Here is a 27,498-nt window from a genome sequence, read left to right on the forward strand (position 1 = left end):
GGAAGCTTCATCCACTGTGAGCATTAGCCCTGATAGATGCTTGGTGCATTTTCGCCATCGGCTGTGCTCTGACCTAGTATTTGTACTTCCAGCTGCCTTAATCTAAGTGAAATAAAAAGCTCATATAAATAAGTTAGCATTTGGCAAGCACTGTGGAGGCTCTTGCAGGGATGATCCCACGGTGAGAGATCTGTAGAGAGGCATTTGACACATCTGGGTTACGTTCAGGCTTGCTGCAGCACTCACTTCCCTTTGCCCTTCTGTAGAATAGGAGAATATTTATTGCTATATAGTGTGATGAATTCTTCCATGTCCTCTAAGCATCAGCAGGCACACTCAGAAAGCAGTGTCTCAAGTGGCACATTCAAATGCTTGCTAGGTACTACAAAATGATCAGATTCATTCCTCTGACAGTGACTTTGGTAGCTGGATTAACTCAGAAGACACTGGTATTTGTGTCTGGGACAGGAGTGAGCTCTGAACTAGACCTCCTGAGCACCCCCACTCTGAATCACCCCACGAGTGGGCTGAGAACCTGCACAGCCCCCTCTGGGACACGGTGAGACTGAATGTGCAGAGGTGAGCCCAGCACAGCCCAGCAATAAACAGGGCTCAGTGCAGGGGCTCAGAGCAGAGCTTGCTCAAGGGGACATTGTCTGGGGGCAGCAGGTCCTGCCCAAGCTGTTGCCCTGCACATTCGTTGCTTGTTTCTTTCTTCTGTACCAGAAGGCTTGCTAATGAAAGTGCAGCCATGAAGATCACCTTTAGTGTTATAACCAATTTACTTAGAATGCAGAGGTCTGTGCAGGAAGACAATTTCATCCCATCCATCCTCAGCACTCCCTGGGAATGGCTCTTGTTTAGAACCTGGGAATGTTTACAGCGTGGATTGACCTTTCCATAAGGGCTTTGTTGTCAGCTTCTCTGCTGCAGGGTGCAATGTTTATACAGTTAAGAGAGAGTTTGCCTTTTCAGCTCGAGCTGTAAATGCAGGATAAATAATCAGGGAATCACAGGATAATGCAGGTTGTCTCTGGTCAAACCTGCTGCCCAAAGCAGGGTCAGTGGTGAGGTCAGACTAGTTTGGCCAGGGCTTCATGCTCTAGCAAGCATAACATCTACTATTTGATAGTGACAGAGTTATGCAGGCATTGAGTTTATAATAAAACTGGTATGCCCAAGTGCCACCTTCAGAGGGCTTTAGAGGGAGTTACCTCTGTAAATGTTGGCACTGAAGTGATTGCATCCTTGGAAAAAAGAAACAAACTAAACGTGTGTGTTCATAAGAAGAGATCAGCTCCTAACTCTGCATGTGTGTGCTGGTCCCCAGGGCTTCAGCTACCCTCCTCATGTTGGCTTATCCCTTGGCACAGCAGCTGACCCTCAGTTTGTTCTGATGGAGGTGCACTATGACAACCCATCGTACACAGAAGGTTGGTACTCTCTCACGTTCTCCAAACCATGCCAGGCTGGAAAATGCCCCAGAGAGAAGTGACAGAAGTGCTCTTGATAGCATTGCACAGCAAAGAGAGCGACCCCAAAGCTGAGGCCGGCTTTTGCTTGCTCAGTTTTCCCAGTTCCCAGTGTTTTTGTTGCTGCTCTCAGAAGACTGAGCTGAAGTCAGCAGGAGATTCAGATTTAGCTGCGGCAGGGTATGTTTAAACTGGACATGAGGAGAATATTTTTCACAGCACAATATTTTTCAGACACTGGCACAGGCTTCCCAGGAAGGTGGTGGAGTCACCATCCCTGGAGGGGTTTAAAGGTGGTTTGGATGTGCTGCTGGAGATATGGTGTAGGGGTGAGCTTTGTAGAGCAGGATCAATGGTTGGACTCAAGGATCCCAGGAGAATCTTCCAACCTGAATGATTCTGTGATCCTCTGATACACAAAGAGCTGTGGTGAACATATTTGTCTTGTTCTCTCTCCTTTTGCTGGAAAAACCAATCAGCCTGAGCCAGCAGCACAGCACCCAGACTGAGCCAAGACAGGGAACAAACCTTCACTGTGGGTAGGATTTTCTTAAGACATCTAACTGGGCAGTTCCTCAAGGTGAAGTATGGACTCAGGTTTCTAGAGCTAGTCCAAGGAGGTCTGTAGACCTGGACAGGTGTGGACTCTGGTTTTCTGCATTTGGAGGGTAAAAGCAGTTTGTCTTAAAAGATAAAGTTTTAATTTGTGGTGCTGGGGTTGTTTCAATCTTCTATCTAAAATCTGTTACTACTTAGAAGAGGCCAAAGGAACAAATCAGGGAGCCACAGACAATCCATGGGGAACCTTGTGGCTGACTTTTGTTCTGAAAGAGGAGTTTGTTGAGCTGCTGTGCCTGGGGACTTTCTGGTGGCTGCTGTACAGAGCTGAGCAAACTGCAGTGCAGCACAGTGCAGTGGCCTTCCCCTGCTGCTCCCTGGGGGTTACGGTGTTCTGTGTTACTGTTATTCCCCCTCTTCATCTTGTATTAGATGGAACTATCTTATAGAGCCATAAAGGTTGGAAAAGACCTCTAAGACCATCAAGTCCAACCTTCTCTCCAGCACCCCCATGACCAACAGACCATGTCCCAAAGCACCAAGCACCCAAAGCACATCCACTCAGTTTTCAAACCCCTCCAGGGATGATGACTCCACCACCCCCCTGGGCAGCTAGTGCCTGTGCCCCACTACTCTTCCAGGAAATCTTTTTTTTCCTAATACCCAACCTAAGCCTCCCCTGGCACAACTTGAGGCCATTTCCTCTTGTCCTGTCATTAGTCCCTTGGGAGAAGAGTCCAGCACTGGCCTCATTCCGACCTCCTTTCCGGTATCTGTAGAGAGTGAAGAGGTCTCCCCTCAGCCCCTTCTGAAGGCTAAACAGGCCCAGCTCCCTCAGCCTCTCCTGGTACAGCCTGCTCTCTCCAAATTGTTTTATTTAATGACAGGCTCTCTCCCTTCAGCAGTCACGCTGGCATGGGACACCAGGCCACCTTGCTTCTCACCTTTCAGCCCTTGCTTTCCCCCACCTTGGCTCTGGTGGTTAGAGGCTGTGCTGTCAGCCTCACCTTTGTCACTGGAGGAATGTTCCCCTGAGTGACTCCCTGGTAGTCAGTGCTGGCTCCCAGCTGAACTCAGAAATGCCTGAACTGCTCCTGACATGACTGGGTTTGAAAGTTTCTGTTTCTGAAACCCTTGAAAGGTGCTCTCTGTGGAGGTTGCTCATTGAGACCTCTGACAGATCATGAGATTTGCTGGCACTTAGATGTTAGCTTAAACCTTGAAGGGGAAATACCACAAAAGTGATGAGGCTGTGCAAATAGCTTCTTTGAAGTTGGAAGGTGTGAGACTTGAAATGTCACAGAGGGGTAGGGGTTGGAAGGGACCTCTGGAGACCAAGTCCAACCCCCTGCCAGAGCAGCATCACCCAGGGCAGGACACACAGGAACACATCCAGGTCTCCAGAGAAGGAGACTCCACAACCTCTCTGGGCAGCCTGCTCCAGGCCTCCACTGCACAGAGCCTGGCCCCTTCTTGCCCCCCACCCCTCAGATATTTGTAACCATTGATCAGATCCCCTCTCAGCCTTCTCTTCTCCAGGCTAAACAGCCCCAGGGCTCGCAGCCTTTTCTCATCACACAGATGTCCCAGGCCCTTCAGCATCTGTGTCCAGTTCTGGGCCTCAACCACCCCCCTGGGAAATTTGACTGTTGAAAACTCAACCTTTCCACAGCAGGCTTTGGTTCTTTAAACTACTTCATGAAATCAAGAAAAGTCCTTGAGTGAGTGTGGCATTAAAACACCCTGCAGGTGTCTGGTCTGCTTTGCTGACATGCTGGGACTGTCTCAAAGTCTGGAATTTAGGAAGACAATTTTCATGTTTGTTGGATGCTCTCTTGCTTGTGGAGATTGCAGTTGGTCATCATCAGCCCAGCAGGCAGCTGGGTGCTGGGTTGCAGCCAGAGCAGTGTGGGCAAAGGGCAGGAGAGGGGATTCTGCCCCTGGGCTCTGCTCTGCTCAGACCTCACCTCCAATCCTGCCTCCAGCTCTGCTGTCCCCAGCAGAAGGACACAGAGCTGCTGGAGAGAGGCCAGAGGAGGCCACAAAGGTGATCCAAGGGCTGGAGCAGCTCTGCTGTGAGCACAGGCTGAGGGAGCTGGGGCTGTGCAGCCTGGAGAGGAGAAGGCTCCAGGGAGACCTCAGAGCAGCCTGCCAGGACCTGAAGGCATCCTGCAGGAAGGCTGCAGAGAGGCTTTTGCTGAGAATGTCTGGAGACAGGACAAGGGGGAATGGGTTGAAGCTGAGGCAGAGCAGGGTTAGTCTGGAGCTGAAGAAGAAGTTCTTCAGCAGGAGGGAGCTGAGACTGCCACAGGCTGCCCAGGGAGGCTGTGGCTGCCTCCTGCCTGGGGGTGTTGAAGGCCAGGCTGGATGAGGCCTCGAGCAGCTGAGTCTAGCTGAGAGGTGTCCCTGGGCATGGTGGGGTGGTTGGAGCAGATGATCTCTGAGGTCCCTTCCCAACCTGAGCCATGCTGTGACTCTGAAGATCTAAGGTATGCTGTAACATGACAGGCAGCACGAAACAAAGGGAAATCCAATTCATGCCAGGGCTCAAGGTGAAGGAATGGATAAAGTCACAAGGGGAAGACAACACAGAGATGGAAATTAAATTACCCCCCACACACACATCTTTAAGCTGTGCTTCAAATCTGTCTTTTGAAAGTGGTACCTGGCTCCTCTGGAGCTTTGCTGGGGGCTGTTGGTTGTTATTGGGTTGATGTGGTTTGATTATTTTCTTTCCCCCCGCTCCTTTTGTCCCCCTTTGGTTTTCCTTTTTCTTCCTTTCCCTCCCCCCCTCCTTTCTTTTCCTTTCTGGTTTTGTTTCCCTTTGATTTTTTAAAATTATTTCCATTTTGGTTTAGTTTGGGTTTGTGAGGTGGTTTTGTTTGCTTGCTGTTCCTGTGATCCAGCTTCTTTTCTCTGAGCCCCATGCTGGGTAAGTTAGCAGCAGGGCCATGAGCGATGCAGGCAGCTCACAGTTCTCACTCCCAGCTGAGCAGCAGGGATGTCAGGATCCCATGTCTGACAACCCTCCTGCAGGCTGCTTCTGTTTGTCACTTATTGCTTATGGTTTGACTGATTGCCAGGTTGTTGAGGTGAACTTTTCACATAGAACACACAGCTCAAGCCTTGAAAAACATGAAAGAGATGGGGTTTGCTTAGTTATCTATTGATCTCTTTCCCTGACTTGCAGCCATGGATAACTCTGTGCTTTTGTTGCAGGCTTGATAGATAACTCCGGTCTGAGGCTCTTTTACACTCCAGTGCTAAGGAAATACGATGCTGGGGTTATTGAAGCTGGTCTGTGGGTCAGCCTCTTCCACAACATCCCACCAGGCATGCCTGAGTTCGTGTCAGAGGGTCACTGCACACGGGAGTGTCTCGCAGAGGTATGGCTGCTGCCTGAGCCCAGGGGCTCCCATGCTGAGAAGTAGTTTGGGACAACCACTTAGCTTCTTGGGAAGATTGATAGTTACTGCTGACAGGCAAGAGTGAAGGCATCTGCTGCCTCTTGTCCCCCAGGGTATTTCATAGCATCACAGAACCACAGAATGCTCTGGGTTGGAAGGGAGCTCCAAAGCTCATCCAGTCCAACCCCCTGCACTCAGCAGGGACATCCTCCACTGGATCAGGTTGCCCAGAGCCCTGTCCAGCCTCACCTGGAATGTCTTCAGGGATGGAGCCTCAGCCACCTCCCTGGGCAACCTGCTGCAGTGTTCCAGCAGCCTCCTGGTGCAGAACTTGTTCCTATCTTAGAAGGAGAGGCTGAGAGCCCTGGGGCTGTTTAGCCTGGGGAAGAACAGCCTGAGAGGGGATTGGATCAATGCTGGTCAACAGCTAAAGGCTGGAGGTCAAGAAGATGAGTCTGGGCTCTTTTCAGTGGTGGTCAGTGACAGGATAAGGGGCAAGGGGCACAAACTAAAACCCAGGAGGTTTCACTTGAACTTAAGGACAAAACTCTTTGGTGTGAGGGTGCTGGAGCCCCGGAGCAGGCTGCCCAGAGATGTTGTGGAGTCTCCCCTGGAGTGATTCCAAACCTATCTGGATGTGTTTCTGTGAAACCTGATCTAGGTAGCCTTGCTCTAGCAGAGGGGTTGGATTGGATGATCTCCAGAAGTCCCTTCCAAGCCTTCCTATTCTGTGAATACGTTTTTTTTTCCTAGTCCAGGCTCTGAGCAAGACCCAGGGGGTAGCACACTGCAGCTGAGCTCCATGGAGCTCTGGCAGCACAGTCTGAGATCTGTGTCAGTTTGGAAAAGTTATTTTTAAATGTTTTCAACTTCAAAAAACCTTTCAGATGTAAACTGTCAGGAATCTCTTCCCAGCTGAGTTGAAGCTGGGAAGTGAAAGATGTTACAATTACAGCCTCTTAATTCCAAGTGCTGGCAGGGAGTGAGTGCTGACATCACTCACAGCACTTCACAGCACCCATCCCCGTGCAGCAGTACTGAGCAGGAGCAGCTCTCAGCCTGATGCCTTTGAAAGTCTTCATCTCTTGAGACTTGTTGATAGGACAGCTGAGTCCCACAACCACTGTGTGATTATGAGCAAACCACAGCTGAGCCTGACCCAAACCCCCCAAACCACCTCAGAAGATCGCTGGCCCGCTCCGCACCTGCCTGCGGGCTGAGGACTGCAGCATGCACTCAGGAGTTTGGTTTCCCCCGTTACACGTGCGTGACATGGCAGCGGGGCACGCCGGTGACACCCTTGGCTTCCCCTGGGAGGGCAGCAGGGCACGCCGGTGACACCCTTGGCTTCCCCTGGGAGGGCAGCGGGGCACGCCGGTGACACCCTTGGCTTCCCCTGGGAGGGCAGCAGGGCACGCCGGTGCCGCTCTTGGCTTCCCCTGGGAGGGCAGCAGGGCACGCCAGTGACACCCTTGGCTTCCCCTGGGAGGGCAGCAGGGCACGCCGGTGACACCCTTGGCTTCCCCTGGGAGGGCAGCGGGGCACGCCGGTGACACCCTTGGCTTCCCCTGGGAGGGCAGCGGGGCACGCCGGTGCCACCCTTGGCTTCCCCTGGGAGGGCAGCGGGGCACGCCGGTGACACCCTTGGCTTCCCCTGGGAGGGCAGCGGGGCACGCCGGTGACACCCTTGGCTTCCCCTGGGAGGGCAGCAGGGCACGCCAGTGACACCCTTGGCTTCCCCTGGGAGGGCAGCGGGGCACGCCGGTGCCGCCCTTGGCTTCCCCTGGGAGGGCAGCAGGGCACGCCGGTGACACCCTTGGCTTCCCCTGGGAGGGCAGCAGGGCACGCCGGTGCCACCCTTGGCTTCCCCTGGGAGGGCAGCAGGGCACGCCGGTGACACCCTTGGCTTCCCCTGGGAGGGCAGCAGGGCACGCCAGTGACACCCTTGGCTTCCCCTGGGAGGGCAGCAGGGCACGCCGGTGACACCCTTGGCTTCCCCTGGGAGGGCAGCAGGGCACGCCGGTGACACCCTTGGCTTCCCCTGGGAGGGCAGCAGGGCACGCCGGTGACACCCTTGGCTTCCCCTGGGAGGGCAGCAGGGCACGCCGGTGCCGCTCTTGGCTTCCCCTGGGAGGGCAGCGGGGCACGCCGGTGCCGCTCTTGGCTTCCCCTGGGAGGGCAGCAGGGCACGCCGGTGCCACCCTTGGCTTCCCCTGGGAGGGCAGCGGGGCACGCCGGTGCCGCTCTTGGCTTCCCCTGGGAGGGCAGCAGGGCACGCCAGTGACACCCTTGGCTTCCCCTGGGAGGGCAGCAGGGCACGCCGGTGACACCCTTGGCTTCCCCTGGGAGGGCAGCGGGGCACGCCGGTGCCACCCTTGGCTTCCCCTGGGAGGGCAGCAGGGCACGCCGGTGACACCCTTGGCTTCCCCTGGGAGGGCAGCAGGGCACGCCGGTGACACCCTTGGCTTCCCCTGGGAGGGCAGCAGGGCACGCCGGTGACACCCTTGGCTTCCACTGGGAGGGCAGCGGGGCACGCCGGTGACACCCTTGGCTTCCCCTGGGAGGGCAGCGGGGCACGCCGGTGACACCCTTGGCTTCCCCTGGGAGGGCAGCAGGGCACGCCGGTGACACCCTTGGCTTCCCCTGGGAGGGCAGCAGGGCACGCCGGTGACACCCTTGGCTTCCCCTGGGAGGGCAGCGGGGCACGCCGGTGACACCCTTGGCTTCCCCTGGGAGGGCAGCGGGGCACGCTGGTGCCACCCTTGGCTTCCCCTGGGAGGGCAGCGGGGCACGCCGGTGACACCCTTGGCTTCCCCTGGGCAGGCTCTAGGTGCCGAGAGGCCTGCAGGGATCCAGGTGTTTGCAGTGCTGCTCCACGCTCACCTCGCCGGCAGAGCTCTCAGGATGCGCCACTTCCACGCAGGGGAGGAGCAGAGGCTGCTGGCCTATGATGAGCAGTTTGACTTCAACTTCCAGGAGTTCCAGTACCTGAAAGAAGAAAGAACCATCCTGCCGGTAGGAGAGCCTCACACCTCCCTGAGTTCCGAAGAGCTGCAGTGCCTGAGGGCTCTCACAGCTAGGGCTCGTGGTGCTGCTGGGTCCCTTCTGATGGAGTCATGGAACTCTTAGAATCACTGAATCACTAAGGTTGGAAAAGACCTCTGAGACCATCACATCAAGCCCAACCCTCTATCCAACACCTCCATGACTACTACACCATGTCCCAAAGTGTCACAGCTGCTCCTGAATGTTTTGTGAATATTTCCAATTTTCACAGCATCCAGAGTCCACCCAGCTGGCAGAGCCCTCCCAGCTCCCCCAGCCCAGCCCTCCCCCCAGCACTGCAGGCTCAGCACCAAACCAGGTCCCTAAGCACCAGCTCCATGCTGCTGGAACACCCCCAGGGATGGGGACTCCAGCACTGCCCTGGGCAGCCTCTTCAATGTCTGAGAGCCCTTCCAGGGCAGAAATACTTCCTCACATCCAGCCTGAGCCTGCCCTGGGGCAGCTTGGAGCCATTGCCTCTGCTCCTGTCCCTTGGCACCAAGGAGCAGAGGCTGCTCCCTCCTCACTCCAACCTCCCTGCAGGGAGCTGCAGAGAGCAAGGAGGTCTCCCTCAGCCTCCTCTTCTCCAGCCTCAACCCCGCCAGCTCCCTCAGCCCTCCTCTAGCCCAGGGGCTCCAGGCCCTTCTCCAGCCTGGCTGCCCTGCTCTGGACAGGCTCCAGCCCCTCAGTGTCCTTCCTGCAGGGAGTGCCCAGGGCTGAGCACAGCACTGCAGCTGTGGCCTCCCCAGTGCTGATCACAGGGGGATGGTCACCTCCTGGCCCTGCTGCCCACCCTGCTTCTGACCCAAGCCAGGAGGCCATTGGCCTTCTTGGCCCCCTGGGCACTGCTGGCTCCTGGGCAGTGACTGCCACCCAACACCCCCAGGGCCCTCTGCAAGCTGCAGCTTTCCAACCACACCTCCCCAGGTCTGGAGCTCCCCAGGGGGTTGTTGTGACTCTGGGGCAGGACCTGGCCCTTGGCCTTGTTGAGCCTTGGCCCATGGCTCTCACCTGCCCAGACCCTGCTGTGAGGCTTCTCTGCCCTCTAGCAGAGGGACAGAGCCACCCAGCTCGGTGCCATCTGCAGGCTCACTGAGGCTGCCTCAATGCCCTCACCCAGATCATTGATAAGGACATGAAGGAGGCCAGGCCCCAGCACTGAGCCCTGGGAGCACCACTGGTGGCTGGCACCAGCCAGGTCCAGCTCCATTCCCCATCACTCTCTGGGCCTGGCCATCAGGCAGTTCTTAACCCAGTGCAGAGGGCACTGGGCCAAGCCCTGTGCCAGGAGTTTCTGTAGCAGGATGCTGTGGGACAGAGAGTCAAAGGCTTTGCTAAAGTCCAGGCTGACAATGTCTATGGCACTTCCTTCATGTCCTACCCAGGTCACCATGCTGCAGAAGATCAGATCAGTCAGGCTGGACCTGCCTTTCCTAACCCCCTGCTGCCTGGCCCTGATCTCTTGGGTGTCTCATAAGTGATGTGTGATGGCACTCGGGGTGCCCTGCTCCATGAATCTTCCCTGTCACCCAGCTCAGGCTGATAGGCCTGGAGTTGCCTTCATCATCCTCCAGCCCTTCTTGTAGATTGTGACATTTTGCTGGCCTCCAGTCAGCTGGGACCTCCCCAGTTAGCCAGGACTGGTGACAGATGATGGTGAGCCCAGCTGCCAGCTGCTCAGATACCCCGGGGAAGGCAGCAGAGATGCAGTGCCTCAGGAGTGTCCACCCAGTTCACGTCAGAACTTTCTTGGCCAATCAATTCAAGCTGCTGCTTGAGCATGTTTGATGTCCACAATTACTTGATGTGAACTTTACTGTCACCAGTGTTTGAAGCCAGCAGATGTGTGCCTGGTTGTGCCATCTTTGTGCATCCAGCCAGGTGCCCTGGAAGGAAGCAGCACATCCTGAGTACAGGCACACAGCAGTATCCAGCCTGGCAAACACCTCTGCACATCAGCCAGGTCTCCACTGGTGAAAAACACCTTCTGAAAGAACTCTTGCACTGCTGTCCCCTGTTGTGAGAACAATGTCCTGCAGCTCCAGTGGCAGGACAGAGCAGAAGCTCTGGGTTGGGTTCCTGTGCTCGGTCACTCATCAGTTATTCCCTCACCTCTTGGTTGTTCCCCCCAGCACCTGAGGACAGACAGTTCAGTGCTGCAAAGACTGGATGCACAGCTGGTGATGTGCCTGTGCTGGTGCATGTGGCCTGATGGAAATGGGCAGGTGTGGAATACCAAACAGCTGCATTGTGTTGAGTTGGAGGCTGTAGGGAAGCTGAAAAGAGCACTGCAATGAGTGAGCTTCAAGTATGGCCAGGAGCCCCATGCTATAAGCCTCCAGGCTCCTCTTCAGTCCCTTTGCCTTTTCTGCCTCTTCTCCCACACTGGCAGAATTTGGTGTTTGTCCTTTGCAGAAAAGAAGCCAAAGTACTAACCTTGTAATCTGATGTCTGCAGCAATCCCTGAATGTTCAGCTGCAGCAGTGACTCTTTGGAGTCCAACTGCTTGCACTCCACAGGAACTTCAAAGACAAACTGGTGTTACCTCCTGGAGGAAGGGAGTGTGGAAGGGTTTGGGCAGAGGGCTGGCAGAAGATGACATCCTGTGATCTTTGTAGGAAATCCATGCAGATTATCGAGAAAGGCTCCTTAATATTCCAGAGCAAAAGGGAGCAGACAGCAGAAAGACTGAAGGAGACCTCTGATAGCATCAGCAGCTTGCAGAGGGTAGCTCAGGTGGAAGCTGGAATTCCTTCTCTGAAGTGAGCACTTCTCATACCTTTTGTTTTTCTCATCTTATGCAAATCTCCCAGCACAGATTCCCCTGTGTCACCTACCTGGACTTGTGCAGAGCCTCTGGCTCTGTCCCACCAGACATCCTGGTCAGCACACTGGGAGCACATGGGCTAGAGGGAGGGACCACTGAGTGGATAACGAATTGGCTGGACAAGGGGCAAAGGCTTTGAGGTGCAGGAGGGGAGATTGAGACTGGAGATCAGAATCACAGAATCATAGAACATTACAGGTTGAGAGGGATCTCCAGAGATCACCCAGTCCAATGCCCTGCCAGAGCAGGGTCACCCAGGGCAGAGTAGAGTAGAGTAGAGTAGAGTAGAGTAGAGTAGAGTAGAATAGACCAGACCAGGTTGGAAGAGACCTTCAAGATCATCCAGTCCAACCTATCATCCAACACCACCTAATCAACTAACCCATGGCACCAAGCACCCTATCAAGTCTCCTCCTGAACACCTCCAGTGATGGTGACCCCACCACCTCCCTGGGCAGCCCATTCCAACGGGCAATCACTCTCTCTGTGGAGAACTTCCTCCTAACCTCCAGCCTAAACCTCCCCTGGCACAGTTTGAGACTGTGTCCTCTTGTTCTGCTGCTGGGTGCCTGGCAGAAGAGACCAACCCCCACCTGGCTACAACCTCCCTTCAGGGAGTTGGAGAGAGCAAGAAGGTCTCCCCTGAGCCTCCTCTTCTGCAGGCTAAGCAACCCCAGCTCCCTCAGCCTCTCTTCACAGGGCTGTGCTCCAGACCCCTCCCCAGCCTCCTTGCCCTTCTCTGGACACCTTCCAGCAAGTCAGCCTCCTTCCTAAACTGAGGAGGCCAGAACTGGAGACAGGACTCAAGGTGTGGCCTGACCAGTGCTGAGCACAGGGCAGAATGTGGCCCTGCTCCTGCTGGCCACACTCTTCCTGATTCAGGCCAGGATGCCATTGGCCCTCCTGGCCTCCTAGGCACACTGCAGGCTCATGTTCAGCTTGCCATCAACCAGCACCCCCAGATCCCTCTCTGCCTGGCTGCTCTCAGCCACTCTGACCCCAGCCTGTAGCTCTGCCTGGGGTTGCTGGACCAACCTGATCTTCCGTGCCCAGGTGACTGCCTGGTGGATGTGGGGCAGGCTGTGGATGGAGTCTGCCTGGACTGTAGCAAGGCCTTTGACACCATCCCCCACAGCAAGCTCCTGGCCAAGCTGTCAGCCCCTGGCTTGGACAGCAGCTCTCTGAGCTGGGTTAGGAAGTGGCTGGAGGCTGAGCCCAGAGAGTGGTGGTGAATGGTGCCACAGCCAGCTGGCAGCCAGGCACCAGTGGTGTGCCCCAGGGAGCAGTGCTGGGCCCCATGCTCTTTAACATCTTCATGTGTTACCATGGGGCTGGAACTGGGTGATCTTTAAGGTCCCTTCCAAGCCAACCCATTCTGTGCATTTTGCACCAGAGTCTGATCAGTTGACTAAGAATATTAAAAATATTCATTGAAGTTCTTGTCCTCTGAAAGCTCTTCCAAGGCTACATCCTCCCTTCAGCTTCTGGAGTCTAGGTTATTTGTCATCTTCGTCCACAAGCACTCTCCTGAATTTGGAAGCAAAAGCTCTAATCTGATAGAAGGAACACTTCCAGTGTGAGCCATCAGGCCATGGGACACTCAGACCAGAGACCTGGCTGGTGGCAGCCACCATGTTCCTGCTGGCAGCAGCGATGCTGTGCCACTCACGCTGCTTCAGAAGCCTCCCCCTGCTCCTGGCTGGCACCAGGCTGCCTGACCTGCTTCCAGCACCTAGCTGGGGCAGTGCTAGCACAGAGCTGGCAACCAGACAGCTACAGGACAGGACAAAGTCTCAACCTTGTAAGGGAAGATGATGATACAAAAAAATGAACCAAAGCAAATAAACCACTGGCAGCCTTATGATATGAAGTTGTCCCACCAGATCTGGCCAGGAGGCTGAGAGCTGGGCAAGGGTACAGTCCTGAGCTGTTGGACAGCAGCATAAGGGAAAGGGACCTGGGGGTCCTGGTGGACAGAAGAGTGCCCATGAGCCAGCAATGTCCCCCTGTGGCCAAGAAAGCCAAGGGCATCCTGGGGTGCATTACAAGGTGGTGAGTAGGTCAGAGAGGTTCTCCTGCCCCTCTACTCTGCCCTGATGAGGCCACAGCTGGAATCTTGTGTCCAGTTCTGGGGCACTCAGCTCAAGTAGGACCTCAGGGAACTGCTTGAGAGAATCCATCCCAGAGGCACAGAGCTGCTGCAGGCAGTGGAACATCTCCTGTGAGGCCAGGCTGAGGCAGCTGGGGCTTGGAGCTGGGAGCAGAGGAGCCTGAGGGCTGCCCTCATGGCTGGGGATAAAGATGTGCAGGGCTGGAGCCAGGCTCTGCTCAGGGATGGCCAAGGACAGCACAAGGGGCACTGGGGGCAAGCTGGAGCAGAGGAGCTGCCAGGGGAGCAGGAGGGGAAACTTTGTCCCTGTGAGGGTGCTGGAGCCTGGAGCAGGCTGCTCAGAGAGGTTGTGGAGTCTCCTGCTCTGGAGCCTTTCCAGCCCCCCCTGGATGTGTTCTGTGTGCCCTGCCCTGCGTGCCCTGCCCTGGCAGGGCTTGGACTGGGAGAGCTCTGGAGGGCCCTTCCAGTCCCTGATGTTCTCTGATTTCAATACCTGGCAACGTTCTTCAGTATTATAATTCATTTGACTCTCACAGTGACTTTGATTAAGTAGAAGCAATAAAGGATCTCCCAAGCTGCAGCTCAGCTGGTCAGGACAAGAAGAGGTTAATTCCCTGTACCTGAGAAGGCAAGTAAGGAGCTTTTCCCAGGCCTGTCTGTCAGTGCGGCTGAGCCTGTGCCTGCCACTCCTCCACTCGCAGGCTTGGCAGATAAACTGTTGTTATTTTGAAGTGGAAAACCTTCTTTTACTCTTTTGGCAAGGAGGTCTGTTGAAGCTGGCAGGGTAAAGCAGGCCTGGGGGAAGCTCTCCCAAGCAGCACTGGAGGAGTTTGGGAGCAAGAATCCTGTGTGCACATTGTCTGCAGGTATTTTCCTGCAGGCAGGATTGTAGCAGGGCACCCTCACTGCTCTTTAAAAGACTGCATTAGACTCTCCATTTAAAGCCATGGAGGATCCCTGAGGATCTGGGTTCTACTGGGTTCCAACCTTCCTCTTCTCCATGGTAGCCCTTGTAAAAAGGGAGTCTCCATCCTCCTGGCATCTGGGATCACAGGAGTGCTGAGTGCCAAGGCCTGTGCCGATTGCCTAATCCTTTGCTCCCCCGCTCTGCTCGCTCTTTCTTACGTGTTTGCTGTCAGCTGTGCCTGTATGAAGCTGATGGTAACAAAACTCAGACCTGAAGCTCCTCAATGTTCTGTTCCAGGGGGACCATTTGATCACAGAGTGTCACTACAGCACTGTGGACCGGAGCCGCGTCACCTGGGTAAGGGCAGCGTCCCGGACCGCGGCACGCGCCCCGGCGGCAGTGGGGACTGCAGGGCTGTCACACAGCGCTGTTGGAAGTGTGCTGATGTGCTCCTGCCTCTCTGCACAGCTTTCACAGAGGCCTAGCTTCTAAGGCCACCAGGATTGTTCTGCTCATGGCTTGAGCTCTTGCACAAAGCACTCGTCTGAGTAGTTTAGGACAAGGAGCAGGCCAGATCATAAACCCAGACCCCGGCACAAGCAGTGCTCTCCCCAGAGCATGCACCAGCATGCACCAACATGCACCAGTATGCACTCCACATGCTCAGAGGAATTGTTTTGATCTCCTTGTCACACATTTCCCCCCAAAGCTGTCATTGCCAGTTCTCACATAGTGAGTTTTCCTTATGCCATGACCAAGATCCAAGAATGCTTCAGGATGAAAGGGACCTTCAGAGCTCATCCAGTGGGAGCCCTCTGCAGTCAGCAGGGACATCTGCAACTGGAGCAGGTTGCTCAGAGCCCCAGACAGCGTGACCTGGGGCATCTCCCACCTCTTGAGTAATCTGAGTCAGCCTTACCATCTTCAGCAGAAAACATTGCTCCTTCTCTCCAGTCTGAATCTCCCTGCCTTAGTTCCCTGCCTTAGTACCCCTTGTCATGTCACCACAGGCCCTGCTGAAAGTCTGTCCCCAATGTTTTTTCTCTGCTCCTTTAAATACTGAAAGGCCACAATAAGCTCTCCACAGAGCCTTCTCTTCAGGCTGTTGACATCAATCCTTCTGTTCACGCAGGCAGTGAAACCCCAGAATGTGATCAGCTGTGCTGCTCCTCTGAATGTAGCTCACTGAGCGTGGTGCTTGCTCAGGTGGCACCACTTGCTTTTGTGCCTGAGAGGGGATCCAGGCAGAATGCAGCTGCTGCAGGCTGGCAGGGGACTCTGGGCACAGTGAGCCTCCATCTGGTACCCTTCTCACCTGCTGGGTTATGCAGGGGGAGGGTCTCTCCTGGACAGCTGCTGCCTGTGGGGCAGCTGCAGAGGAGCCCATGCCATCCCTCTGCACTCCTGCAGCTGGGCCACGAGGAGTGGCTGTGCTGCAGCCCCAGGTGCATAGCCATGGCAGTGGACAGGGCAGGGCCGTGGACAGGGCCGAGCATCCCCTTCAGGCTGGAGGGTGTCCAGCTAAGGTCTGGCACACAGCAGCAGCTGCTGTCCCTGGTGCAGCTTTGCAGGTCAGCAGGGACCAGGCTCCAGCTATTGTGATGTGGCCACTTAGTTTTGGAAGTGAAGCAAATTCAGGTCTGGGGCCACGAGCTGGGCTGCAGCCTGGCTGTAAAACCAGAGCCCCATGTCAGAGCCAGGTTGTTCAGGGCAGGGATGGAGCTGCCAGCACCCAGCCTTCGCCAGGGGCTGAGCCCTCTTTCTCTGGAGGGGCAGGTGAGATCTGAGGGGTTTCTGAACAAGGAAGACCAGTTCCTGGCACCAAGAGAGCAGGGAAACCTCTCCCTGAATTATAACTTGCATGTAGGTGCATGTGGTAGGCACATCAAGGAGAGCGAAAGAGTGAGAACAAAGGCTTTGGAGTTTCTGTCCTCTCCTGTGTGGTGACCACAGCAGCCCTCAGCCCTTGGTCCCTGCTTTGTCTTCTCCATTTCTATTCCTTGGGGGAGATTTATGGAACTGTTCCCACACAGGATTTAGGAACAATCTGCAAGCTGATTTTAGAGTCTGTTTCTCTTACTGCCTGAAAAGCTTCAGTTCTTTGTTTTGTGCTCATTTGCTTCTGAGGCAACGTTCCCTTAACTCTTTCCCTTCTTCCTGCATCTGTGAATGTGCTGACAGGTGGAGTCCATACAGGTGCACATCCCATTTCACCAGGAGAAGCTCATTTCATTTCTTATTAAACAAACTGAGCCTACCAGATTTGTTTTCCACATCTGCTTCATTTTAAAGCCTTCTTTCTAAAGCTGAAAACAAACCTGAACCTCTCAGTGCTCTGCAACACAGCAGGAGGCTTCATTTTACTGAGTGCTGCTCTTTCTGACACCTTTTAAGCTCAGGATGTGTCTCTTGAGCTTGCAGCTTATTTTGTAATGAAGGATAGAATCTCTTCTTGCTACTTGCTGCAGGATAAAGGCTTGATCTGGGCCTCCTGTTAGAGGCTTCATTAGCATAGAAATGCTAATCAGTGCTTCTGTCTGTGGGGTTCCAGTGCTATCTCCATTTAAAGACATATCCCATCTGCAGGGTGGTCTGAGCACCAGGAATGAGATGTGCCTGTCCTACCTGCTCTACTACCCCAGGATCAACCTCACTCGCTGTGCCAGCATCCCAGACATCATGGAGCAGCTCCATTTCATTGGTGTCAAGGAGATCTACAGACCAGTCAGGCAAGTCCAGTGCTTGTGGATGTGTGCAACACTTCTGCCTCTGTCTGTGGGGCTGAATGGTCATTTTTTTGACAGAGTTCCAGAGTCCATCCAGTTGGCAGAGCCCTCCCAGCTCCCCCAGCCCAGCCCTGCCCCCAGCACTGCAGGCTCAGCACCAAACCAGGTCCCTAAGCACCAGCTCCATGCTGCTGGAACACCCCCAGGGATGGGGACTCCAGCACTGCCCTGGGCAGCCTCTCCCAATGTCTGAGAGCCCTTCCAGGGCAGAAATAGTTCCTCACATCCAGCCTCAGCCTGCCCTGGGGCAGCTTGGAGCCATTGCCTCTGCTCCTGTCTTTGGTTGGTATTTTTGGTGGGGCTTGTTATTTTTGTTTGTTTGTTTTTTTCTTGTTTATTTTTTTCCCACACCCATATGTAAAAGAATCTCTGTCAATATCATATCAATGCTCCAAGCCTGTCAATGCATCAAGATCTATCAGTGCTTCACTTAGAGAATTTCGAAACAGGAGTGTAGGAGAAGGACTGTTCCCAAAGGCCTGCAGGGACAGGCCCAGGGGCAATGGTTTGAAATGAGAGCAGAGCAGATTGAGATTGGATGTGAGGAACAAGTTCTGCCCCAGGAGGCTGCTGGAACACTGCAACAGGTTGCCCAGGGAGGGGGTTGAGGTCCCATCCCTGAAGATATTCCAGGTGAGGCTGGACAGGGCTCTGAACATCCTGATCTAGTGGAGGATGTCCCTGCTGGGTGCAGGGGGTTGGAGTGGATGAACTTTGGAGCTCCCTTCCAGCCCAGAGCATTCTGTGATTTGGATTACCCTGGGTAGGTTCATTGTCAGTAATTCTGCTGAAGACAGTCAGTGCAATCAGATCCTAGAACTGTTGCTCACATACAGATCTTAGGATCATGGAATCACAGAATGGGTTGTGTTGGAAGTGCCCTATGAAGCTCATCCAGTGACAGCCCCCTGCCATGGGCAGGGACACCTCCCACCAGCCCAGGCTGCTCAAAGCCTCATCCAGCCTGGCCTTCAACACCTCCAGGGAGGAGGTAGCCACAGCCTCCCTGGGCAACCTGTGCCAGTGACTCCCCAGCCTCACTCTAAAGAAGTTCTTCCTAATATCCAATCTAAGTCTACCCTGCTCCATTTTCAGAGCATTGCCCCTTCTTCTGTCACCATCTGCTCTCCTGGAGCCCCTTTGGGTACTGGAGGCTGCTCTGAGGTCTCCCTTGGAGCCTTCTCCAGGCTGAACAGCCCCAGCTCTTGCAGCCAGTTCCCACAGGAGAGATGCTCCAGCCTGCATCCCCCTCTGCATCTCTGCAGCCCTCCTCTGCACCCTCTCCATCAGGTCCTTGTCCTTCCTTTATTGTGGGCTCCAGAGCTGGACACAGCCCTGCAGGTGAGGTCTCCCCAGCACAGAGCAGAGGGGCAGGATCCCCTCTCTCCAGCTCTGGCCACACTGCTTGGGATGCAGCCCAGGCTGCCCCTGGCTTTCTGTGCTGTCAGTGCCCACTGCTGGCTCCTGTCCAGCTTCTCCCCCACCAACACCCCCAAGTCCCTTTCCTTTCCCTTAATGCTGTCTCAACACACAGTGACAGAAATGCACAAAAGAGGAAGAAGTTGTATTTCTGAAAGGAAGTGGAAGGACTGAGAATATGAAATTGTTCTTACTGGAGGATAAATGGTAGCTAGGCACAATGGTGGAGAGGATTTAGAGAGTGAAACCTTTGGAACAATAACAAAATCAAAGGATAATTTGCATAGTAAATATAAACCCATGAAGTAGTGGCTGCAGTCTGGCCAAGGGGAAGGAAAGAGCTTGTGAGGTGAACTGCTGGCTGCAGGGCTGAGCAAGGTTGCAGGTTTTGTGCAAAGATTCTGCCTGCTGAGTGGTGAACTCCTACTGCTCAGAGAAGATGCACAGGGCACATCTCTGAGCTGTTCATCTGTGTCAGAAAGAAAACCATCAGTTTTCTTCCCAGTAAAACACCCCTCAAGGATCAGAGTAATGGCCCACTGCTCAGCACAAAGACATGAGTACTGTCCTTTTGTGGTGAGATCTGTCTGCTGCAGCACTGCACCAACGTTAAGCCTCCCCTCTGTGGATGGCAGGGCGTGGGGGCTGCTGCCAGTTAGACAGCATCTGCAGTGACCTCCACGAGGGTTCATGTGACTCAGCTGGCACACAGGCACAGAATGGGCTGGCTGGGAAGGGAGCTCCAAAGCTCATCCACTCCAACCCCCTGCACTCAGCAGGGACATCCTCCACTGGATCAGGTTGCCCCGAGCCCTGTCCAGCCTCACCTTGAGTATCTCCAGGATGGAGCCTCAGCCACCTCCCTGGGCAGCCTCTTGCAGTGTTCCAGCAGCCTCCTGGTAAAGCATAAACCACAGGCTGGTAAATTTTAAACAAGATGTTACAATTTCTCCAGGAAGTCAGCAAAAGTCTTGCTGCCTTTCACCATGGGAGTCCTTAGCAAGAACAAAATAGCTTCCCAGATTTTGGTGGGCTCTGCCCTTTAATGTCAGTGGCAGGACAACATCACTCACTAAGAGTGGGGTTCTGATCTCCAGAACCTAACATCAGCCTTAAATGATGGGAGGAAGCCCCTTCTTGACAGGCTGAATCTGTGTGACTGCATAACGATCAATAAATAACCTATTTCAGGCTTTAAGTGTCCCTTGTGGTGCTTAAAGCACCTGTTATGATTGTGGTTATTAATGTTTAATAGGTGGAACTATTGATAACAAATATTAATAACTTTATTAATTAAAAAAATACCCACAGAAAATACTAATTAACCCTATTTACTGGTTCAAAATCACAGAACCAACCAGGCTGGAAGAGACCTCCAAGATCATCCAGCCCAGCCTGTCACCCAGCCCTATCCAATCAGCCAGACCATGGCACTGAGTGCCTCATCCAGGCTTTTCTTGAAGATCTCCAGGGATGGGGACTCCACCACCTCCCTGGGCAGCACAGCCCAGTGGCCAATCTCTCTTGCTGGGAAGAACTTCTTCCTAACAACCAGCCTAAACCTCCCCTGGCACAGCTTGAGACTGTGTCCTCTTGTTCTGCTGCTGGGTGCCTGGGAGCAGAGCCCAACCCCCACCTGGCTACAACCTCCCTTCAGGGAGTTGGAGAGAGCAATGAGGTCACCCCTGAGCCTCCTCTTCTCCAGGCTAAGCAACCCCAGCTCCCTCAGCCTCTCCTCCCAGGGCTGTGCTCCAGACCCCTCCCCAGCTTTGTTGCCCTTCTCTGGACACCTTCCAGTATCTCAACATCTCTCTTGTGGAGCAGCTCCCTCCCCAGCAGGAACATGGAACAATTTAAACAATAGGAGCAAAAAACCAGAGCCAACAAACAGCAATTTGAACTGTAAAGAAAAAACAAAGGAGATGGGCACCATGCCAGCTGTGCCCAAGAGGGGGACTCTGGAATTCCCTAGGGCTTTAACAGAGGCTTATCAGAATCCTACTGGCTAGGTGGCTCACTGCAGATTGCTCTTCAGTCCAGCACATCCGGCTGCTGCATTTATCAGCGGCAACGCGGCTCCACGCGAGGGCTTCGGCGTGCCCAGACTGGCGTCAGGCAGGCGACAGCTGAAGGAGCACAGCTCCGCTTCCTGTGGGCTTCTGCACCTTGTTGCTGAGGCACAGGCTTTTACCCCGGAGGCCTTTGTAGAAAGGTTGTTGCTGCTGAGGCTTGCAGTGCTGTCAGCTTTGTAGCTTTGCCTGTTCTGGAGAGGTTCTTCAGCTGCAATCTTCGCAGCGGTTCTTGTTGCTTCCTGCAGTAAGACAAAGCTGTCCTGGGGTCTTGGCTCCTGCAGCTGGCCAGGCACCTCTCTACTGCTGGGCTTTTCTTTTCCACACCTTACTGTGCAGGGTGCTGGGGCTCTCTGGGTAAACTGAAGCATGGCACAGCTTCCAAACTGCAGCGCAAGGATGGGAGGAAAAGACCTCACAGCTCGCAGAGAGTACGAAGAGAGCTGCTCGCTACGGCGCCCAGGCGAGCAGCCGCGCACGGAGCCCGGCTGCACGGAGCCCAGCTGCACGGAGCCCAGCTGCACGAGCCGGCCTGAGCTTACAGAGGCAGCCACTGCCCACAGGAGAGTCATCCACAGCCCACAGGAGAGGCATCCACTGCCTACAGGAGAGGCATCCACTGCCCACAGGCGAGGGATCCACGGCCCACAGGAGAGGGACCCACAGCCAGCAGCAGAGGGATCCATAGCCAACAGGTTTCTGAGGCTAGGCATAGCTAATGCAAGCTATCTTAATTAGCATAGGTGTCCTCCCCCTTCTCATCCTCAGGACCTCAGCAGCATAGGTGTCCTCCTCTTCTTTGAATATAATCAGACATGGCCAGGGACTCAAAAAGCAGAACCACTGCTCCTCCCCTGCCTTCCCTCTTAGCAGTGGTCTCTGGCTGCCTGTTACCTTGGTCCTTACCAGTTGTTCTCCTGCATGCCTTTGTGAAGATGCCCTGAGGCCAGGAGGGATCTTATCACCTAAGGAGAGGATCCTTATTTGCCTGACACCCTGCATTTACTCTTTGCTTTTAAAACATACCTTTACTTTTCCCTTCATCATCAGGGGAGGCTTGGCTTTCAGGTTTGCAGGATAAGGCTCCTGGCTTCTCTCCCAGAGCTTGGACAGTTGCAAGGCAAAGCTCTGGCTCTTTGGGCTGATACTTAGAGATTTCCCAAGACAATGCTGGCAGTGACAGCAAAGACTGAGATAGAAACCTGATACTGGCAGGCTCACACCTGTCCCACTTGGACCTCAGGGCATGTCCAGACAAGCCTGGGCAACGTGGGCAATGTTCTGGAAAACCAGAGCTCCTGGCTCCTGCCCCTTCTCTGCTTTAGGGCATATCTGAGGCTTTGTCCCTTCAGGACAGCATCTCAGTAGCAGGTCAGCAGTGGAAGTGATTGCATACAGAGTGAGAATAGTCTAAAGAGGAAAGTTCCTGTGTGGATGAACTGCAGAAACATCCCCAGGGTGCAGAATGCACTGTTAGTGGTGCAAGGTGGACAGCAGCTGTGGTGTTGGATGCACTCAGCTAAGGTAAGAGCAAGAGTTTAAAATCCAATGGCTGGTCTGGGAGTGTGTCCTCACACTTGCAGCTTGGAAGTTCCTTTTCCTGATAGAGTTTATCTTAGTCACGCAATTGCAAAATGATTTCCTATTACTGCCAAGTCCTTGGATCTATGGACTTCACTGCTCTGAGTTCTGGAACCTAGATCCAGACCAAAAGGGATGGAAGAAAATCACATTGCAGTCAGAAATCATCACACTGCAGACAAATCATCACACTGCGGTCAGAAATCATCACACTGCAGTCAGACCATCACACTGCAGTCAGAAATCATCACACTGCAGTCAGAAATCATCACACTGCAGACAAATCATCACACTGCGGTCAGAAATCATCACACTGCAGTCAGAAATCATCACACTGCAGACAGACCATCACACTGCAGACAGACCATCACACTGCAGTCAGAAATCATCACACTGCAGACAAATCATCACACTGCAGTCAGAAATCATCACACTGCAGACAAATCATCACACTGCGGTCAGAAATCATCACACTGCAGTCAGAAATCATCACACTGCAGACAAATCATCACACTGCAGTCAGAAATCATCACACTGCAGACAAATCATCACACTGCGGTCAGAAATCATCACACTGCAGTCAGAAATCATCACACTGCAGACAGACCATCACACTGCAGACAGACCATCACACTGCAGTCAGAAATCATCACACTGCAGACAAATCATCACACTGCAGTCAGAAATCATCACACTGCAGTCAGAAATCATCACACTGCAGACAGACCATCACACTGCAGACAGACCATCACACTGCAGTCAGAAATCATCACACTGCAGACAAATCATCACACTGCGGTCAGAAATCATCACACTGCAGACAGACCATCACACTGCAGACAGACCATCACACTGCAGTCAGAAATCATCACACTGCAGACAAATCATCACACTGCAGTCAGAAATCATCACACTACAGTCAGAAATCATCACACTGCAGTCAGACCATCACACTGGAGACAAATCATCACACTGTGGTCAGAAATCATCACACTGCGGGCAGACCATCACACTGCAGACAAACCATCACACTGCAGTGCAGCCCTACTTCATTTTCCACACCATTTCTGTGTATATTCTCTTCACACAGGGAGCAGTTTCTAGATGAGTCCCATCTCAGACTCTTTGAGCTCAGAAAGCAAACACTCTAAGCAAGGTTGTGCTTTCTGGAGTGCTCCTTCCTGATAACTGCAGTCAAGGGGAAAATGCACATTTGGCCTGGGGAGATGAAGGCCTTTTGAACAGAGTGAGTATGCAGAGTGTCTGCCACAAGTGGAATAGTAATTAGAAAGAGGGATTGTTAATGCCTCTAGTATTTATGACCTCATCTACAAGCCTTGTTTCACTAAGCTCTATCAGCCTGAGGATATGTGACCTGACAGTCATCTCTCTTGTGTCACTCTTGCATTGGCATTGCTTCACTGACTTCTGCTGCAGTAGTAGTAGCAGCAGTAGTAGTTGCAGCAGCAGTAGTAGCAGCAGCAGCAGCAGTAGTAGTAGTAGTAGCAGCAGCAGTAGTAGCAGCAGCAGCAGCAGTAGTAGTAGTAGTAGCAGCAGCAGTAGCAGCAGCAGCAGCAGCAGTAGTAGTAGTAGCAGCAGCAGTAGTAGCAGCAGCAACAGTGTACTTATTACTTTATCATTTTATTATTTGTATTATTGCTTACTAAATGTCAGACCAGAAATCTCATTTCTTCCCTTTCCACATCTTTGGCTGCTTGGAAGTGGGATTGGCCTCACTTCTGCCTGGAGGAGGTGGCAGACGGTCAGCTCTCCTGCAGCAGCGCAGCAGGGCTCCTTGCTGCCCCTGAGCAGAGCTCTGCTGGCAGCCAGCACGCAGGGGGAAGCTGAAAGGCAGTGTTCACACCACCAGGCACTGCTGCCTGTTAGGGCAGCTCGTCTGATGAGCTGAGCTGGGCCCTATTGTCTGAGCTATCTGCAGCTTGGCAGAGCCAGCTGGAAGCAGCCTGCCAGAGGCAAACTCCCCTCTGTAGTGCTGCTCAACCCAGGAGGGGTTGTGGCTTGTTGGTGTGTTTGGGGTGTCTGTGAGACCTTGCAGCAGAAACTCTGTGCTGCTCAGCCTGGGAGCTCAGGCTGCAGGTCAGACACAGCGAGGTGATTCTCTTTCCTAATGGCCTTCATTTCTCAAAGCATCTGGCAGCAAGGCCTAAGCTGCTGGCACACTGATCCTGAGCAAGGGCAGCAGTGTGCAGTGGCAGAGCTCAGCTGGGCACCACACAGATTCACTGCACATCTGTTTTCCTCAGCAGGTTCTCCAAAAGCTGCTCTCCACCAGCTCCCACTCGATGCTGTGTGTCTGATTCCTAAACTCTGTTCATTTTCCTGTAGGACTTGGCCCTTCATCATCAAGAGTCCCAGGCAGTATAAAAACCTCTCTTTCACGGATGCAATGAACAAATTCAAGTGGTCCCCCTCGGAGGGCCTCTCCTACAATGAGCTGGTGCTGAAGCTGCCAGTAAACGTCAGATGCTCCAAGACTGACAACGCAGAGTGGTCGGTAAGTCTGAGTGCTGCAAGGGAGGCACAAATGTGATGTACTCTGCTCCTTCCTGATGATTAGCTGTCTGCTGACTGCCCACCTGCCTACATTTGCATGCAGCAGCAATGATGAGAAGGTTTGGCAAGCCTATCACCTAATCCACCGTGATAGAATCATTAAATCCTTAAGGCTGGAAATGCTTTTAAGATCATCGACTCTAACCCAACTGCCATGACCACAAAACCATACCCTGAAGCACCACATCTACAACTTCTGGAACACCTCCAGGCAGGAGGACTCCACCACCTCCCTTAGCAGCCTGTTCCAATCTCTGACCACTCTTGCAGAGAAGAAATGTTTCCTCATCTCCAACCTAACCCTGCCCTGGCACAATTTCAGGCCATTTCCTCTTGTCATGTCTCTGGTTACTTGGGGGAAGAACCCCACCCCCACCTCATTGCAACCTCCCTTCAGGGAGCTGCAGAGAGCAATGAGGTCTCTCCTCATCCTCCCCTTCTTCAGGCTAAGCAATCCCAGCTCCTTCAGCCTCTGCTCAGCAGCCCTGTTCTCCAGACCCCTCACTAGCTTTGTTGCCCTGGGATGCTGTGCTGGAAGCAGTGAAGGAGGTTCTGTCTTCCTAATCTTTGTCCCACTTCAGATCTTCTCTGCAGAGCAGCTACTGACTGAACTGAGACTGTTCACCACTGTGAGGGAAACTTCTTGACCTTTGCAACTGCTGGCCCACAGCAGCTGCATGGTCCCTCTGTTACTGATTATCTGTCAGAGGACAAGTTGAGATGCTGAAATTACACAGGAATGTCATCAGCAGGGGAGAGGCTTTCATAAAACAATGTCTGTGCTGTCTGGAAGATGATAAGGAGCAGAGCTTACAACTCAACAAATACAGTCAGAGTGAGGTCAACTGGGACTGCACAGTTCCTCCTGCTAATCAGAGTTTCCTATCTCAAGTGGCTAGGGCAAAGCTAAAATGAGAGCTTTTCCTTTTCCCTTCCCTCATTAGTGATATTCCAATAACTTGGTCATCCTCATCAGAGGCAAGAAAAGCTTTCACCTGAATGGCCAAACTGTGGTTTCTTACACAAAGGGAAAACATAGAAGCAGAGGACCTGAGTTGAAAATACCTTCATGCCTCTGCAGAGATGGTGCCCTGGCCAGGCTCAGCTCTGTGCTGGGTTTGCTATGAGTCACTCAGATTATTTCTCTTCCTGCAGCGCAAGGTAGCTGCAACATGGGAAACACCCCAGGGCAAGCAGGTGCAGTGCAGGTGAGCAGCCAGGACAAACAGCAGCTCGTCTCTTGCAGAGCTTTGGCTTTCACACACAGGGAGAGTGTTTACATTTAACACACAGGGAGAAGCACAACCAAGGAGTGTGCCCAAGCCTCCCCATGCTGGCCTCTCCTTGCCTATTTCTTACACATGGACAAGGAGAGCTCTTGCACTCCATGGAAAGTGTCCTTAAAGATCTGCCAGCCCTGCTCTGCTCCCCTGGCCCTGAGCACTCTTTCCCATGGGGTCCTCCTGACTGACTCCTTGCAGAGCTGGAAGTTTTGTCGGAAAGCACGCACGGACTCCCTTGTTGGTGAGGCAGGAATCCTTTATTGGTACAGAACAAGCAGCTTAGATAGGAAAAATCCAGCAGGGTAAGCAATTCCCTGACATTCTTGCACCACTGCTGCTAATTGAGTTTTCTCCTTTGATATGCAGCTGGCCATTGTTATCTTCATCCCATATCAGGCTGATCTTCTCCAGCATGGAGGCAAGTGTCCTCCTGTCTCGCACTTCAGGTTGTTTACCACGGTCAGCTCTTCTTTATCATCAAGCCATCCTTCCAGTATCAATGGCCTGTTGTTCTTTCTTGTCCTGAAACCTTCCATAGATACTTTCTGCTTTCCTACAACTCCCCATTTTTATATGGTTTAAACCAGCAGCCATCACTTGTGTCCTGACCATCCTCATGTTCCTAAGAGCTATTATTACAAATACCATTAACACTACAATTACAATGCCAATCACTACAAGGATTCCACCTATAACCCACACTCGTAGATTCAGACCTGAGAACCAATTGTTTGGATTCAGCCAGCTCAGATCTTTGTTCAGTGCTTCCCATGTTGAATCAATCCGCACCTGTTGTATATTTGCTAATTGCAGTTCCAGCTGATGCTTCAATGTTTGGACATTATATTTCAAGGAGCTATCAAAGGCCCCTTGTAAGTGTGATCTTACTGACTTCCAATCATGCTGAGAGTCATTCCAAGACAAGGATGTTACACACATGTCCTTCTTATGATATTCCCAATCACACTGCAGCATCATATGGGTCTGCAAGGCAGCTTGTTGGTCTCCTAACCGAACAACACTGGCCTCAAGTGCATACAACCTTGCCATTATTTCCTCATCTATAGCTTCCTGCATCTGCAAATCATTTGTCACATTGGTTAATAAAGTTCTCACTGTGTCCACAGTTTGTGTGCCCTTTGTCAAAGCTGTAACTGAAGCAGCAGCAGATGCTAATATTATCACAGCTGATATTATAGCAAAAATTAACCATCCCACAAATCTTTTTTGCCCTTTTTCTAGAATCTTTTAGTCCCTGGTCTAATAGCCTGATAACATGGTCCAATCCATTTTCACTCTCCCATCCTCTTGTCATATTCACTGAAATCCATACCTCTGCCCTTCTTTGGAAGGGAATAATCTTGCTCTGCTGATCAATGTCTCTATCAATAATACAAGTCTTAAAAGTAATGTTGCTACAACTAAGATGACCAATGCTTGATTCGTTATAGATTATACAA

At 53.1% G+C, this 27,498-nt stretch overlaps 1 protein-coding gene across 1 annotated transcript in view; it reads left to right on the plus strand.

Annotated features, from left to right (window-relative positions):
* Positions 1 to 27,498, plus strand: part of MOXD1 (monooxygenase DBH like 1) — a 72,275-nt gene that overhangs the window by 41,053 nt on the left and 3,724 nt on the right. Inside the window, exons 6-11 of the mRNA XM_054174111.1 lie at positions 1,331 to 1,433; positions 5,250 to 5,416; positions 8,261 to 8,452; positions 14,624 to 14,683; positions 16,913 to 17,055; positions 24,528 to 24,696. Of these exons, the coding sequence (XP_054030086.1) occupies positions 1,331 to 1,433; positions 5,250 to 5,416; positions 8,261 to 8,452; positions 14,624 to 14,683; positions 16,913 to 17,055; positions 24,528 to 24,696 (834 nt within the window). The remainder of the gene's footprint in view (positions 1 to 1,330; positions 1,434 to 5,249; positions 5,417 to 8,260; positions 8,453 to 14,623; positions 14,684 to 16,912; positions 17,056 to 24,527; positions 24,697 to 27,498) is intronic.

Source organism: Dryobates pubescens, chromosome 28, assembly GCF_014839835.1.
Source record: "Dryobates pubescens isolate bDryPub1 chromosome 28, bDryPub1.pri, whole genome shotgun sequence".
In the NCBI taxonomy this organism is placed as follows: Eukaryota; Metazoa; Chordata; class Aves; order Piciformes; family Picidae; genus Dryobates; species Dryobates pubescens.